A 15,161-nucleotide genomic window follows, 5' to 3' on the forward strand; every position below is an offset into this window, starting at 1 on the left:
CTACCTCCAAAGTTCAAAGTAAATTTATTATCGAAGTACATGTACATCACCATATACAACCTTAAGATTCATCTTCACACGAGCATTCATTGTAAATGCAAAAAACACAAAAGAATCAATGAAAGACCACATCCAATAGTGTGGATAAAATTCAATGTGTAAAATGCAACAAACTGTGGAAATACAAGAAGAAAAAATAATAATATAAGTAAGCAATAAACATGGAGAACATGAAATGAAAAGTCCTTGGAGTCCACAGGTCGTGGGAACAATTCAAGGATGGGGCAAGTGAAGTTACTCACTTTGATTCAAGAGCCTGATATTTTGACAGTTACATCCTATCCTTGTTATATACGTCTCCACACTATGCGGATCCACAGTTATGCGACAAACCTATTTCTACCAATGTCTCCTTATATGCGTCCAAAACTCTCAGTTATGCGAGGAGCACTGCTTTCCTGCCAATACAAGTCACTTGCGCACGCCTCACAGTCTCACTGTCGGGATGAGAAGCACCGCTTTCCCGCCAATACAAGTCACGTGCCTGTGCCTCACAGTCTCATTCCTGCCAGTCATGCATTGGTTTTGGCAAGCTGTGGATGCGTGATCTTGCGCTCTTAAACTTTTGTTGGTTTTACCTATGGTACAATGATTTTGTGCTTGAAATATTTAACTATGCCTCTTAAGTGTCCAATGTCATGTTCTGGGCCATCAGCCAAGTGGCAAACTATCTCTCAGATGCTGCAAGCAACAGACGATTTTGAAAATCCCGGGAGGTTACTAACAGTGAGGGAATGTTGGAAGTCGGAACACTTGGCACAAATGGCAATGGACATGGACCCAAGTTTAGAACGGAGTCAACATTTCAGTCGTTCTCTGCCGTCAACCCTTCTTCCTTGCAAGCAAATTTATGCTGGAAAAAAATGCTGCCAAGCAAACAACCCTCACCACTTTCTTCAAACTGGTGCCGGCAGTTCTAAGAGCTCTGTGAGTCTTCCTTCATCCCTTGCTGTACTTGATATGATCCTGATGACCACAACCATCCATGCACCTTGCTGCCCAACGCCATAGCAACCACTCATCTCCCAGAGGGAACACACCTGCCACTGTTGATGAGTACTGTACATCCTAGTATGTTAACGTTCTATGATTACGTTGAATATTACCTTAAACTGATGAAATTTAAAACAAATGTTGCCTTGAGTCGTATTGGTATGAAAATGTGAATAATTTACAGATAAAACATATTCAGGAAGCCCTCTGGAATGCATCCCTATTTTCTCCATTTAAATAATTATTTACATTATGCGTTGACTGCGAGGAACGTATCCCCCGCATATAATGAGGATAGGGTGTATAACTATTTCTGAACCTGGTGATTTCAGTACTGAGCTAATGTCAGTAGCCAGTTTCATACACAAACGTATTAGTTATGGCCAAGAGCACTGAAGGCTTTGGAATTCTCTACATCAGAAGTTGGTGGCAATAGAATCTGAAAATTTTTGAAGTAGGTTTTGATATGGGCAGAAGTTAACTCCAATAGGCAGAATTGTGGTTATAAATAGGAGCTAGGTGCCCCAATGGTCCTAATTAGTATGTTTGTGTATGAAACTGGCTAGTGAGTATGTGTGAGAGTGTCTATGGACAGTTTTAGAGCTACAACGTCCTCAGCGCTACCTAATTTATTTCATCAATGCGATAAAATAGATTTTGAAAAACTGCTGATTCTGGAAATCTGATATAAAAACAGAAAGTACTGGAAACACTCATTACACAAGGCAGCATATGTGGGAAAAAAGAAAGAATTAACATGCAAGGTCAAAGATCCTTCATTGCATTTTTGACTTGTTCCACACATACTGCAGGAAAATCTTACAGTATCTTCTGTTTTTAAATTAAAAACAGGACTTCCTGCACACCTATTAGTTTTTATACTTTGCAAACGAGAGTGAGCATTTGCAGAAATATGGGTAGATAAGAGAAACAAAGAATCTCAATTAATCAGACTTGCTTTCTTTGAGTGAAAGCTGGGTGGCTCATTAATTTTTACTTATTCATTAGACCTTTGGGCAGATGGCAGGCAAGATACTCTGTTTGGTCTGAGAAACAGAACTAGTGTAATCTCATTTAAACACTCACAATATCGGTGAGCTGGATGAGAAGTCATCCTCTTCACGTTATTCAAGTTTCTCTTTATGATCTACAATAAGAAAAAACATCAATATATCAATAAATGCACATATTGTTTCAATGCAGTACTGTACATTAACTACAGCTGCTACTGCAGACAAATATCTTTGTATCAGCATTTCTAATTTATCACAATTTCTTGAAAATGGATTACTCTAATCTGTGAGTGCTGAAGATAATTATAATTAACATCAAGGTGTCAGGCCTTGATGGTGTACCTGGCAGTGTTCTGAAAACCTGTGTCAGCCAACTGGCAGTGGTGCTGAAGGACAGCTTCAATCTGTCACTGCTGCAGTCAGAGGTTCCCAACTGCTTCAAATGGGTGACAATCATTCCAGAGCCCAAGAAGAGCAGTGTGAGCTTCTTCAATGACTACTGTCCAGTGACATTCATACTGACTGTGATGATTTATTTAAAAGGTTGGTCCTGGCTAGAATCAACTCCTGCCCAAGCAAGGACCTGGATCCACTTAAATTTGACAACCACCACAATAAGTTTACAACAGATGCAATCTCATTGGCTCTCCTCTCGACTTTGGATCATCTGGGACAAAAGAAATACCTATAAACAGGCTGCTGTTTATTGACTACAGCGCAGCGTTCAACACAATCATACCCTCAGTTCTAATCAACAAGGTCCAAAACCTGGGCCTCTGCAACTGGATCCTTGACTTCCTCACTGGGAGACTACTGTCAATATGGATCAGAAATAAAATACCCTCCTTGCTGACAATCAATCAACACTGGCGCACCTCAGGGATGTGTGCTTAGCTCACTGCTTTAAACTCTCTACACCCATGATTGTGTGGCTCAGCACAGTTCAAATGCAATCTATAAATTTGCTGACAACACAACTATTGTTGGCAGAATCTGAAATGCTGATGAGGCAGTGTACAGGAACAAGATAGATCAGCTGGTTGAGTAGTGTTGCAGCAACAACTTTGCACTCACTGTCAGTAAGACCAAGGAATAGATTGGGGACTTCAGGAAGGGGAAGTTGAGGGAACACACATAGTCCTCATTGGGGGATGAGAAGTGGAAAAGGTGAGCAGCTTCAAGTCCTTGGGTGTCAACACCTCGGAGGATCTATCCTAGGCCCAACATATTGATTAATTACAAAAGGTGGTACGACAGCAGCTATATTTCATTAGGAATTTGAGGAGAATTGGTATGTCACCAAAGACACTTACAAATTTCTACAGATGTACCGTGGAGAGCTTTCTAACTGGCTACTTCACGATCTGTTATGGAAGGGAAAAAGGTCGCACAGGATCGAAAAAAAACTGCAGGAAGTTGTAAAGTCAGGCAGCTCCATCATTGGCACTAGTTTCCCCAGCATCTAGGACACCTTTAAAAAGGAGATGCCTCAAAAAGATGGCAACCATCAAGAACCACCATCACCTAGGACATGCCCTCTTCTCATTGCTACCATCAAGGAGGAGGCATAGGAGCTTATTGACTAACACTCAACATTCCAGGAACAGCTTCTTCCTCTCTACCATCAGATTTTTGAATGGACAATGAATCCAAGAACACTACCTCAGTTTTCTCTCCCTCCCTCTCTTTTTGCACACTACTTGCTTCATTTCATGATACCAGTGATATTAAACGTGATTATAATATTGATTACTGAATCCTGAAAATCAATCTAGAGTCGTTCCTTGCATATATAAGGTTCAGATATTCATTGGAGGTAATATGAATTCTTGAAAGGCACTTGATTTCTCCTATATGACTTAGTGTATTTCATATTATAATCAAATTTCCTAACAGACAATGTTCTATGCAATTAAGAAAATAAAAACAGATTAAATGTAATTCATGCAACACACACAAAATGCTGGAGGAACTCAGCAAGCCAGACAGCATCTATGGGAAAATAAGAGTAAATTTGACATTTTGGGCTGAGACCCTTCATTAGGAACGGAGAAAAAAAAGATAATCAGAGTAAGAAGGTGGAGGGAGGGGAGGAAGTACAAGGTGGTAGGTGATAGGTGAAACCGGGGTGGTGGGGGAGAGGAGGGGTGAAGTAAAGAACAGGAAGTAGATTGATGAAAGAGATAAAAAGCTGGACAAGAAGGAATCTGATAGGAGGACAGGAGGCCATTGAAGGAGGAAAAGGGGAGGAGCACCAGAGAGAGCTGATGGGCAGGCAAGGAGAAAAGGTGAGAGCGGGAAATGGCAATGGGGAAATGGCGAAGGGGGTCATTACCGCAAGTTTGAGAAATCGATGTTCATGCCATCAGATTGGAGGCTACCCAGATGGAATACAAAGTGTGGCCTCATCGCGGCAGTAGAGGAGGCCATGGATTAACATATTGGAATGGGAACGGGAAGTGGAATTAAAATGGGTGGTCACTGGGAGATCCCACTTCTTCTGGCGGATGGAGCGTAGGTGCTTGGTGAAGTGTTGACCCAATCTACGTCAGGTCTCACTGATATTCTGGAGGCCACACTGGAAGCACCAAGTACAGTAGATGACCCCAACAGACTCACAGGTGAAGTCTCAACTCACCTGGAAAGACTATTTGGAGCTCTAAAAGGTAGTGAGGGAGGTGGTGTAGGGGCAGGTATATCACTTGTTCCACTTGCAAGGGTAAGTGCCTGGAGGGAGGTCTGTGCGGAGGGATGAATGGACAAGGGTGTCGTGTAGGGAGCAATCCCTGAGGAAAACAGGGGAGGCGGTGGGGGGAGGGGGGGAGTAACAGACATGCTTGGCGGTGGGATCCTGTTGGAGATGGTGGAAGTTACAGAGAATTATGTGCTGGATGCAGAAGCTGGTGGGGTGGTAGGAGGAACCCTACCCCTGGTGGGGTGGCACAAGGATGAGGTGAGGGCAGACATGTTCGAAATGGAAGAGATGTGGTTGAGGACAGCGTTGATAGTGGAGGAAGGGAAGCCCCTTTCTTGGAAGGAGGACATCTCCTTAGTTCTGGAATAAAAAGCGTCAACCCAAGAGCACATGAGGCAAAGACTGAGGAATTGAGAGAAGGGGATGGCATTTTTAAATTAACAGGGTGGGAAGAGGTATTGTCCAGGTAGCTGTGAGAGTCAGTAGGTTTATAATAGACATCAGTTGATAAGCGGCCTCCAGAGATAAAGACAGCGAGATCAAGAAAGGGGTAAGATGTGTTGGAAATAGACCAGGTAAATTTGAGGGCAAAGTGAAAGCTGGAGGCAAAGTTGATAAAGTCGACGAGTTCCACATGGGTGCTGGAAGCAGCACCAATACAGTCGTCGACATAGCCCAGTTGGGGAATGATAACAGTGTATGTAATTCATGTTAAGTCTTTATTATTAGTAAAGTTTACAAATGAATGCTCAATAAACTCTCAAGTATTCTTATGTGTCTTTAAAATCATGGAATTCACTCTGCCAATGTTTAGAAGCAATTTATAGTTGCATAGGAAAAGACAAAATAGAAGAAGAAATTACATACATGGGATTAAAAGAATGGGAAACAATGGGGTGGTATTCTGAAAGCAATATGTTATAAATATATTAGGCAAGAAGAGCAGTATTAAATATACAGATTACAAGAGAGGTCAGTGTGCAAGTAACAAATAAAAATTCAACAATTCTAGACATTTTGTTTCAATCATTAAGGTTTACCTCCTCAAATATCCTTTACATTTGGAAACAGTTATGGACGAGGCAAGTCCTAAACTAGTTATAGTCATAATGAGTAACCTTATAAACAAAACTAACAGTATTAGAAAGGTTATGTGGCTCTTGACATACCACGGTGGCTCCTGTGCTGGTTTGTCCACTTCCTAGCCAAGGCATCGAAGATGAACTAGAAAGCTGGCTGGATGTAAAATGAGTTGTACTTGTTTGGCTGCTGCTTCCCACTGAGCGATGCTCAAGATCGTCAGAACTACAAGAGATATTAATGATGTAGATATTATAATATTTTCTATTTTTAAGGGTGATGCTTATTTTAGAGGGGGGAAACAGACAGTCTACACCCAGAGCTTGAGAGAATAAAATCAGAATTTACATTGGCAGGAGTTGAGGGAGGAAAGTCACAAAGTGCCTCAAATAATCCATAAACAAAAGATATCTGGACTAATATCTGGACTCTGTGTTGTACATTCTATTATGATCAGTAATTTACTATAACTTTAGATAAACAAATAAAAATTTGCATTAAATGCAAAGGTATCAGGATATATGTTATGCAGTGAACAGTAAAAGTCTGGAAAACGTTGTGGAATGGAGACACTGAGGAATACAAGTACATAGCTCTCCTAATTAACCAGAGGGTAGTAAAGGCAGCTTATGCTAGTCTTGCCTTCAGTTAGGGCAAAAGTTGGGATATCATGTTACAACTGTTAGTAAAACTGCACTTGGAATATTGTGCACAGTTCTGGTTGCCATACTATATGAAGGATGTGATTAAGTTATAGAGGGTGCAGAATGACAGGATGCTGCCCAGACTGGAGGGCATGAGCTACAAGGGGAAACTGGACAGTATGAGACTGTTTTCACTGGAGTGAAGGAGGATTAAGGGTGACTTTATAGAGGTTTATTAAATCATGATAAATGATCATTCTGTAGGGTAGGGGAGTCCAAAATTAGAGGGCGCAGGTGAGTGAATTGAGGGACAATGCTTTCCACACAGAAGGCAGTGGGTATATGGGACAAGCTGCCGGGGAAGTGGTAGTGGCAGGAACAATTATAATGTTTTAAAAAAACATTTGGACAGATATATGAATAAAAAAGGTAATACGGGCCCAATTAAGGCAAATGGGACAAGTTCAGGAAGATACCTGAATGCAAGTCTGATTCGCTGGTTCATTGTCGAGAGGGGGGAGTTGTGTGGCCTTGGTTGTTGTGTGAACCAGGCCCTCATTCCACAAGTTTGCTGGGGAGAAGATACCAGAGATCCAGCAGATGTGCAGGAGTCCCAGCTGGGTTGGGCGCTCACCCCTCCCAGTGGTGCTGCACTCTACTGTTTGCTCTGGATTGCGTTCGTTTGAGGCTGCATCAAGAACTGCTGCATTCCTGTTCTTGCATAAACATGGTTCCAGGACAACGTACCATGCACTATTAATCTAGATGCCAGACAATCAGGGATTTGGGCATTTTTTTGTGTGACTGTATGTTTTTCTGTTATTGTAATTATATATGCTATATGTACCTTGTCCCATGTATGACCGTTGGTAATATGTTTTGCAACTTGGCCCTGGAGGAACACTATTTCGTTTGGTTGCATTCATGTGTATGGTTGAATGACAATTAAACTTGAACATGAGCTTTTAACACCTTGGTTGACATAAACAAGTTGAGCGGAGAGGCCTGTTTCAATGCCATACAAATTTATGACTATTAAAAAAAATCTAAAACATTAACTTTAGAACCTTCTTGAATCTCTGTCTGAATCTTCACCAATCCAGGTAAAAGGCTGAGCAGCTAGAATTGCAGATATATCAAGTTCTTGCACATCATGTGTTGAAGCCAGAACTATCTCATTGGAATTTGCCTTTTGAGGGGAGAGAAAAAGAAAACAAAATTCACACCAAGGAAACTAAGCAAAGAGCTCAGAAGAAAATCTTCTCAACAAACTAAGTAGTAATGATATTTAGGCAGATAGGCAAATCAATATAGATATGAAAAATGCTATTAATCTGAAACAGTTATTGGAAATATTGACCAAAGTATTAATGCAAAGGTAGAAGGACTGTAGAGTATCTACACCAGGAAAACCAGAAGTACATCTTCCCCAAACAACTTGTAATTATTTTCCTTCTGCAAGTTTCCCATCTGAGGTTGCATAATTGACAGGTTGATCCTTGGTCTGGTTGGAATTGCTGAATATTGCAAAAGATACTAAGTCAGGACAACAGAATGGTAGATGTACTGGAGGGAAGAGTGCACAAGCAGTGCTACCAAGTGACTTGCAAATCCAGCCACTTTGGGCTCATTCCACCATGCCAGAACTTCAAAGGCCTGGGAAGCCTGACCAACTGTGCTTCATAATAGAACCAGTGTTACATGTCTTTCCCTTTCCCTGCTTATCACCCATACCACCAAAAGGCGGCTCAGGCTAGAATGAGTTTCTCTTTCAGTTTTCTGATTTAAAAAAAAACTCTCCTACTTAAGGCAAAAGTGTTAAGGGCAACAGTGCCCATGAAGAAAGTGAACATGTGCAAAGAGAAACTACAGTGTAACACTTTGTGTCTAAATTTTTACCAGGAATTAAAATCCTAAAAGTTTAAATGCCACTTGCCCAGAGGTTGACAACAAACTACCTACAAAAAAGTTAAAAGGACCATGGTGTCAAAGGAACAAAAGAAAACTAAAGTAAAAGAGTATCCAAGTCAGGGGTTCCCGCCCTTTTTAATGCTATGGATCCTTACCATTAAATGGGGGAATTCATGGACCCCAGGTTGGGAACCCCTGATCTAAGTAATCAGCGTTTGAAAACATACGTGGGAATGCCACTGCAGAAAAGGGAACACAAGACAGATTGAAAGTATAAAAAGAAATACAAGAGTTCTGTTGAAAACAAAGTCCTACAAGAATACATGCTTTATGCCAAAAGCAGGATATTGCCTCTTTTGGGAAACAAGTCATGAAAAAGAATCTAACAACTAGTTTCTAATTTCCTCAAATAGCCAGCACATCTAACTGAAACAACGGATGTTAAAATGTCCATCATTTATATCTATTACCACAAAACTGATACCACCTTCTTGGGTGATCCAAGGGAAGAGGCTGTATTCCAGCATTTTAAGGATGATAGTTGCATTTTCTATTTTTGTTTTGGAAATTATGAAGCAGCCACTGCATAATAACTATCACACAGGGCAGATAGAGGGAAGTTCTGGACAAATGTCACGTTCTTAAACAAATGGAGATCAGGTTCTCTTGTATGGACTTACGCACACACATTTGTGGATCCCAAGCCACATGCTCTTGCCCATAACTCTTCCATACACTTAACTCACTATCCCACTAGTCTCCTCCCTTGTCCAGATGCCCTTCCCATGAATTTCCCATCCTTTCCCTAAAAGCCCCCCTCACCCACAAATCCTTTCCTGCAAGGTTAATGCCAGTACTCATTTCAAGAATTTATTGCAGTTCAGATGTATATAAAAGGAGCTGAGTGATATCAGAATTAGATTAGATGCTCAGTACAAGTAGTTTGCAATAGCTAAATGATCTCATAACACATAGCACAAATTAAATGCCTGCAATCCTGACAACACTCTTAAGTATTGCTAAACTTGGAAGCTGCCCTCAAATATATTGCATTTTGTTAACTGAAGAGACAAAACACACATTATCAAAAGCCATCACTACCCCCTTATTATCTTTGAACTCCCTTTCTCATTGACTTCTGTATCTTTTGCTTCCATGTCATAATTATGCTTGAAAATAGTGGAGCAGCCTTAAGATATTTTCAAGACAATTTTTCAGCTGGTTGTTTCAGCAACTTAGCTAATCTTACCAAACAGTTAAAAGGCACTTGGAAGATTCAAATCCAGTACACATATGTGAGCACGTCATGTAATATGTGCAATACAATATAAAAATATTTGGGTACATGTCATAACCTATAACCAATGGCTTCCACAGGAAGGTGTGGATGTCATTTAGATATGGCCGTGCGAAGAGGAAGGAAAGCATGAAAAAAATCCAAGTGCAAAGGTTATATTATTTGTTTGTAAAGTTTTATGTTTTTGGAGTCAGAGGAAATTATAAACCACTCTGTTTTCTTACCTTATTAATTGCAAATGCCATGATGGCATCAGAATCTTTATGAATAATCTTTGATTTTCCACCAGGGTATCCCATATCTGCTTCAACCTAAAGACAAATACTCCATATAATAGTGTCAGATCAAGACATCAATGATATTAATGCACAAATTTTGTACCAATGATGTTGTTTGCCTTTTTTAATTTGGAAATAAAATATTCAGCAATAAGTTAAAAGAATCACCAGCCTTGCCAACTGTTTAATGGTTTTAGCAAAGCAGCAACTAGCTGTGCATAGATCCATGTAACCCTTTTGAAATCACACAGAATGAATAACATGTTTACAATGCATTTTCCACAGTCACAACAATGAGTTACGAGTTCTGCATGTGCACAATAGTTTACTCCACAACCATTAAACAAGATGTTGAAGCTAGCGCAATTACAATAGCTGCTAAATGCAAAGGGGGTGGGAAAGGAATACTACCTTGTTGCTTCCACGATGTTCCCTGACGTAGTTTTGTTTGACTTGCTCCACATGGTCTTCTACTGACTACACAACACAGCACACAGTCACAGCACAATACACATGCACAGAAATAAAAAAAATGAAAATGAATAAAATGTTTTTACTGAATTAAAAAAAATGAAAACCTGGTAGTATTGCATCACCAACAGCAGCAATAATGTATTGACATTACTGATTGGTGACTTGACATTTTACAAAAAGGGCTAATCAATCTCTTTAATTTGCCATTAGATGAAATTTGCAAAGCTTTGAATGAATACAAATTTTAAAAATAAAATGCAATCAACAATCTGCATATGTTGAAGTTATGAAAAGAAGTTTCATGAAGAACTTTATGACCAAAAACATTTTAGTTTTTCAATCTTTTCATAGGAAATAGCAGTTTGCAAATAAGATGAATGAGAGAGATTGAGAATTATTTTAAGTCTCTGTACAAATTAAAATTGTAACCAGATTTGGGTACAATAGAATTTTCTTTTATTTCTGAAGAGATTTCTTACAGATTTTAAGATATTATATTTTAAAAGAAGTCTAAATGAACAATACTGCCAGGACAATAAAACAAGAAAGCAAGCAATACACTGATGATGTGCCTAACTTATTTAAGGGATGGGAAAACCACTCCAACTTAATGTGCATTTCCTTTCACTAATATTAAACCAAATAGAAAATTAACTTTAGCAAAAAAATATTACTGACTTGGATTCTTGTCAAGGCTTTTTTTTAAATATAAAAATGGAAACTGATAATTCTGATGGCATAAGATATTAAGTTTACATTTGTTTCAATAACTATCATTACCCAATAATTAATTATAATTTCTGGCACACTCAATCCTAGTTTGTCCATATTACTCTTCTTTCCTAATGGCAGAACTCCACTAACACTAACATTTCTCTGGTGCCTCATTCACTTAGACACTCTTAATACATAACTCTTTAGACACACACATAAAATGTTGGAGGAACTCAGCAGGTCAGGCAGCATCTATGGAAAAAAGTAAACAGTTGACATTTCGGGCCAAGATCCTTCACCAGTGCTGATGAAGGGTCTTGGCCCGAAACATCAACTGTTTACTCTTTTCCATAGATGCTCATTTTCAAGTGCTTCCAATACTGGTATGGCTAAATTTTGCAACCATAACATTGATCAAGGATAACAACTGATCTTAGTAAGGGTCTGCTTCTCAGCATAGAACATAATTACCTAACTCCTACTATAGGTTGTTCTTCAGTAATGCAGTCACACTGCTCAATTCTTTTTACTTCAAAAGGATTACTAATATTTAATTCAGGGCCAGTAGCAGATACCCATAAGAAAGGAAAATTACTAGATTTAATATAAAATATATAATGATAAAAAAGGAGAATATATGCACAATTTAAACCCCCACACACATATTAACAATGCAGTTTCCAAGCTGTTTATGATTTTCAAGTGTAAATCACATACATCCTGACTATATCATCAGGAAGAAATCCATGGACTTTTACCAAATACACATGAAAGTTTCTGAGGTTGAACACTGCCAGGAGCCCCAAAATTTTGTTGGAAACTTCAAGAAGCATTGAGTCCCATAAACTAAAAAAAATTCCTGGGTTGCTTGTCAAATGCTTTACTACAACTATGAAGAATAAAACCTGCATTAGAATATTCATGTTCTGTCTAGGTAGCCTTCAACCTGGTGGAATGAACATCAATTTCTCCTTCAGGTATTATTTTTCACTTCACCCTTCCTTCTTCTTCTATTCCCCACTCTGATCTCCTGTCTCTTCTCCTCACCTGCCAATTACTACCTCCTCCTTCCCTTTCTCCCATGATCCACTCTCCTCTATCAGATTCCTCCTTCTCTAGCCCTTTACCTTCCCCACCCACTTGGCTTCACCTATCACCTTCTAGCTAGTCCTCCTTCCCCTCCCCCCACCTTTTTATTCTGACATTTTTCCTCTTCCTTTCCAATCCTGAAGAAGGGTCTCCACCCAGAACATCAGTTGTTTATTCATTTCCATCGATGCAGACTAACTTGCTGAGTTCCTCCAGCATTTTGTGTGTGTTGCTCTGGATTTCCAGCATCTGCAGAATCTCTCATTCTAGAGTACTAATTATATTCTTGGGGTCCAACATTTCATTAGAAATGATATTTTGTTGCTAAAATATCCAATAATTACAATGGTATGAAGTGGGAATAAGTCAAAACAAATTGGAAAATGTTTGTCCTTCATTTTAACTAATCATCCCATTTATTCCTAGAGGAAGAATATACAAAAATAACTATAACTAAGCTGTTTTTTTTATAACTGAATCGTTATAAGCTGGCACATCATCATAAGCATCCTATAGGTTTATATTATGCCAAATCTGTGGTTGGTCCTTAAACCTACAATACTACTTACAGCTACAAAGTTTAAAAAAAGGCAACAACTTTTATCCTTATGCCCATTTACCTCACTTTGCTTTCTTTTCTTTGTGAATATAAATCTTATAAATGTGTCTTGCAGAACTTCTTGTTTGATCAGGAAGTACCACAGCCTTTTAACAGGGAATGTGGAATAATGCCTTGACCTAAAGTAAAATATATAGTTAGCAATTTCTGTCCACATAAGCTTAACTATAAAATTATAGGTCTACTATATTTACCAGGTCACTAGTAATGTAACTTAACTGGAACTTCACAGTAACAGATGAAGCACTAAGTACTTCATTAAACAAATTTTCAGACAACAGTAATGCTTCACACTGACTGTAACATCAGAATAGTGACCTTCTCCCATCTCGTTGCAGAAGGAATGATATTTGTCTCTCCCTCATTAGTGAGAGAGAATCTGAGGGATGTCGAAATGTTGGAATGAATAGTTATTTGTTGACATCCTGCAGACCATGGTCTCTTTTTGAGGGCTTCGCTGTTGCTTGCATGATGGGTGGTGGGAATGCTAGAATAAGTGGGAGTGTGGAAGGGAAGGGAAGGGTGATGCTGTTTGCACATTGGGAGCTTTAGGGCTCATGTTTTTTTCTGTCATTCAAATGGATTTTTTTTTCTCCCTTTTCGAGGATGTCTGCCAAAAGTGAGAATTTCAGGTTGTATATTGTATATATTCTTTGATATTAAATGGAACCATTGAACATCACCATTAGCATAAAAAGCTAAACTTCAAACAACCAAAGGCCAGCAGTCCTCTAGGTTCAGGAGTGGTCATAATTGAGGATGTGGAGACATTTAGTAATCATTATAGCACTGACATCTTTATATAATCTTACTCGTGTTATTGATATTGTTGTGTTCACGTTGTACTTGTGTTATATGCAAAAGAAAAATAATGTGAAATACAACATTCACCTCTTTGGGGTGCCTGCATCATTTTAAAAACATTTTCTGCTGTGTTATTATGAGTTACAAATTCCAATGATTAACCATGGCATAGTTGTCATTAAGACAGTGCTAACTGAAGTTACCTGATAAAAATCATACCCCACCAAGCCTACACTTAAGTTATTCCCTTACTTGAATGGAGTGTTTTCTGGTTCAAGCATTGCTTTGTGTCGCAGAATAGCTGGTCCACCAACATTACAGAAATCATTAGGATACGTGTTGATATAGTTTGGAGGTGGGCCTTCAAACTGTTCCATTTTTGCCTGAAGTATCTGCTGCCAGTTTTCCAAAGTTTTCATAACAGCATTACCCAAAGGAGAAGTTACTGGAAGGTCTATAGGAAAAATAGATTTGAGAAAAATAACATTAATAATATTAATGGATTGTCAGTCAACTTTTAAACACAATTAGGAATCTATAAAGAATAACATTGTTTTCAAAATCATTGTGAATGATGTAAGGGCAGAAAAAGTTTTGATCTTAAGTTTTGCAGGAATCTTGACTTAATGTGAAGCATAAGCTCAAAGAAATTTTATTAATAAGAATAATGTAAATTCTCAAAAATTCAGACCTTATACATTTCATGACAAAATCCTTAAAACTCTTAACATAACTATTTTGTTAAATAAATTATTTCAAGCCTGCTTAATCCTTGAGATCATTTACAATTATTGCTTACATCAAATGCATGCATACATTCCAATAAGCAAGAAGATCAAGATAAGTCAGGATTAAGTTGTTTGACTGGTGGGATGAGAGGCAGATGAAATTAAATGCGGAGAATTGAAAGGTGAAATATTTTGTTAAGGATTTTCATCTCATCATGTTGGTTGATGTTCATCTCTAGAACCATATGTGAACCAATGCTCTTGGCAAAGCATGGTGCAGGGAATGATATCATTCGGTGCGTGCCTCAAGAACAAAAATCAACTAGTCAAGCACGACCTGTGACCGTAAGAGCTGGGTTTAATTTACAGAGTGGAAACTATTCCACCTGGAACTACGAGTCATTGGGTTCCACTGTGGAAAAGAGGAAATTGATGCTCATGTGTGCAGTGCTAAATGCTGTGTCTGAATTTCTAGTGTACTGTTTCCAAAGTTTAAGTACCAGAAAAATTAGAGTATGGAATGATTTTTAATACCATACCTGATAGGACGGCAGTTACTGTTCAAATAGTAGCTTCCAAAATGCAATTTAATAAATATTAAGGAAAACAGGTAGGATATATAGTGAAAGCGCTGAAGTGACAATCAGGGTATTGTCCTGGATTGATACGATGGGTCTCGCCCCCACTCAAGACAAGAGATTAAAGAAATGATAGTTTGTTGAGTCGCATTTTGACTAGAACCAAAGACCTTGTATTTCTGAA

At 38.8% G+C, this 15,161-nt stretch overlaps 1 protein-coding gene across 3 annotated transcripts in view; it reads right to left on the reverse strand.

Moving 5' to 3' along the window:
* Positions 1 to 15,161, reverse strand: part of dmxl2 (Dmx-like 2) — a 149,743-nt gene that overhangs the window by 11,484 nt on the left and 123,098 nt on the right. For all 3 annotated transcript variants that reach the window (XM_059952796.1, XM_059952797.1, XM_059952795.1), the window contains 7 exons: positions 13,924 to 14,125; positions 12,869 to 12,986; positions 10,383 to 10,448; positions 9,918 to 10,004; positions 7,553 to 7,674; positions 5,931 to 6,066; positions 2,140 to 2,200 (listed from right to left, as the gene is read on the reverse strand). In XM_059952796.1, coding sequence (XP_059808779.1) covers positions 2,140 to 2,200; positions 5,931 to 6,066; positions 7,553 to 7,674; positions 9,918 to 10,004; positions 10,383 to 10,448; positions 12,869 to 12,986; positions 13,924 to 14,125 — 792 coding nt within the window. The remainder of the gene's footprint in view (positions 1 to 2,139; positions 2,201 to 5,930; positions 6,067 to 7,552; positions 7,675 to 9,917; positions 10,005 to 10,382; positions 10,449 to 12,868; positions 12,987 to 13,923; positions 14,126 to 15,161) is intronic.

The sequence above is a fragment of the Hypanus sabinus genome, chromosome 28 (assembly GCF_030144855.1).
Source record: "Hypanus sabinus isolate sHypSab1 chromosome 28, sHypSab1.hap1, whole genome shotgun sequence".
NCBI classification, from domain to species: Eukaryota; Metazoa; Chordata; class Chondrichthyes; order Myliobatiformes; family Dasyatidae; genus Hypanus; species Hypanus sabinus.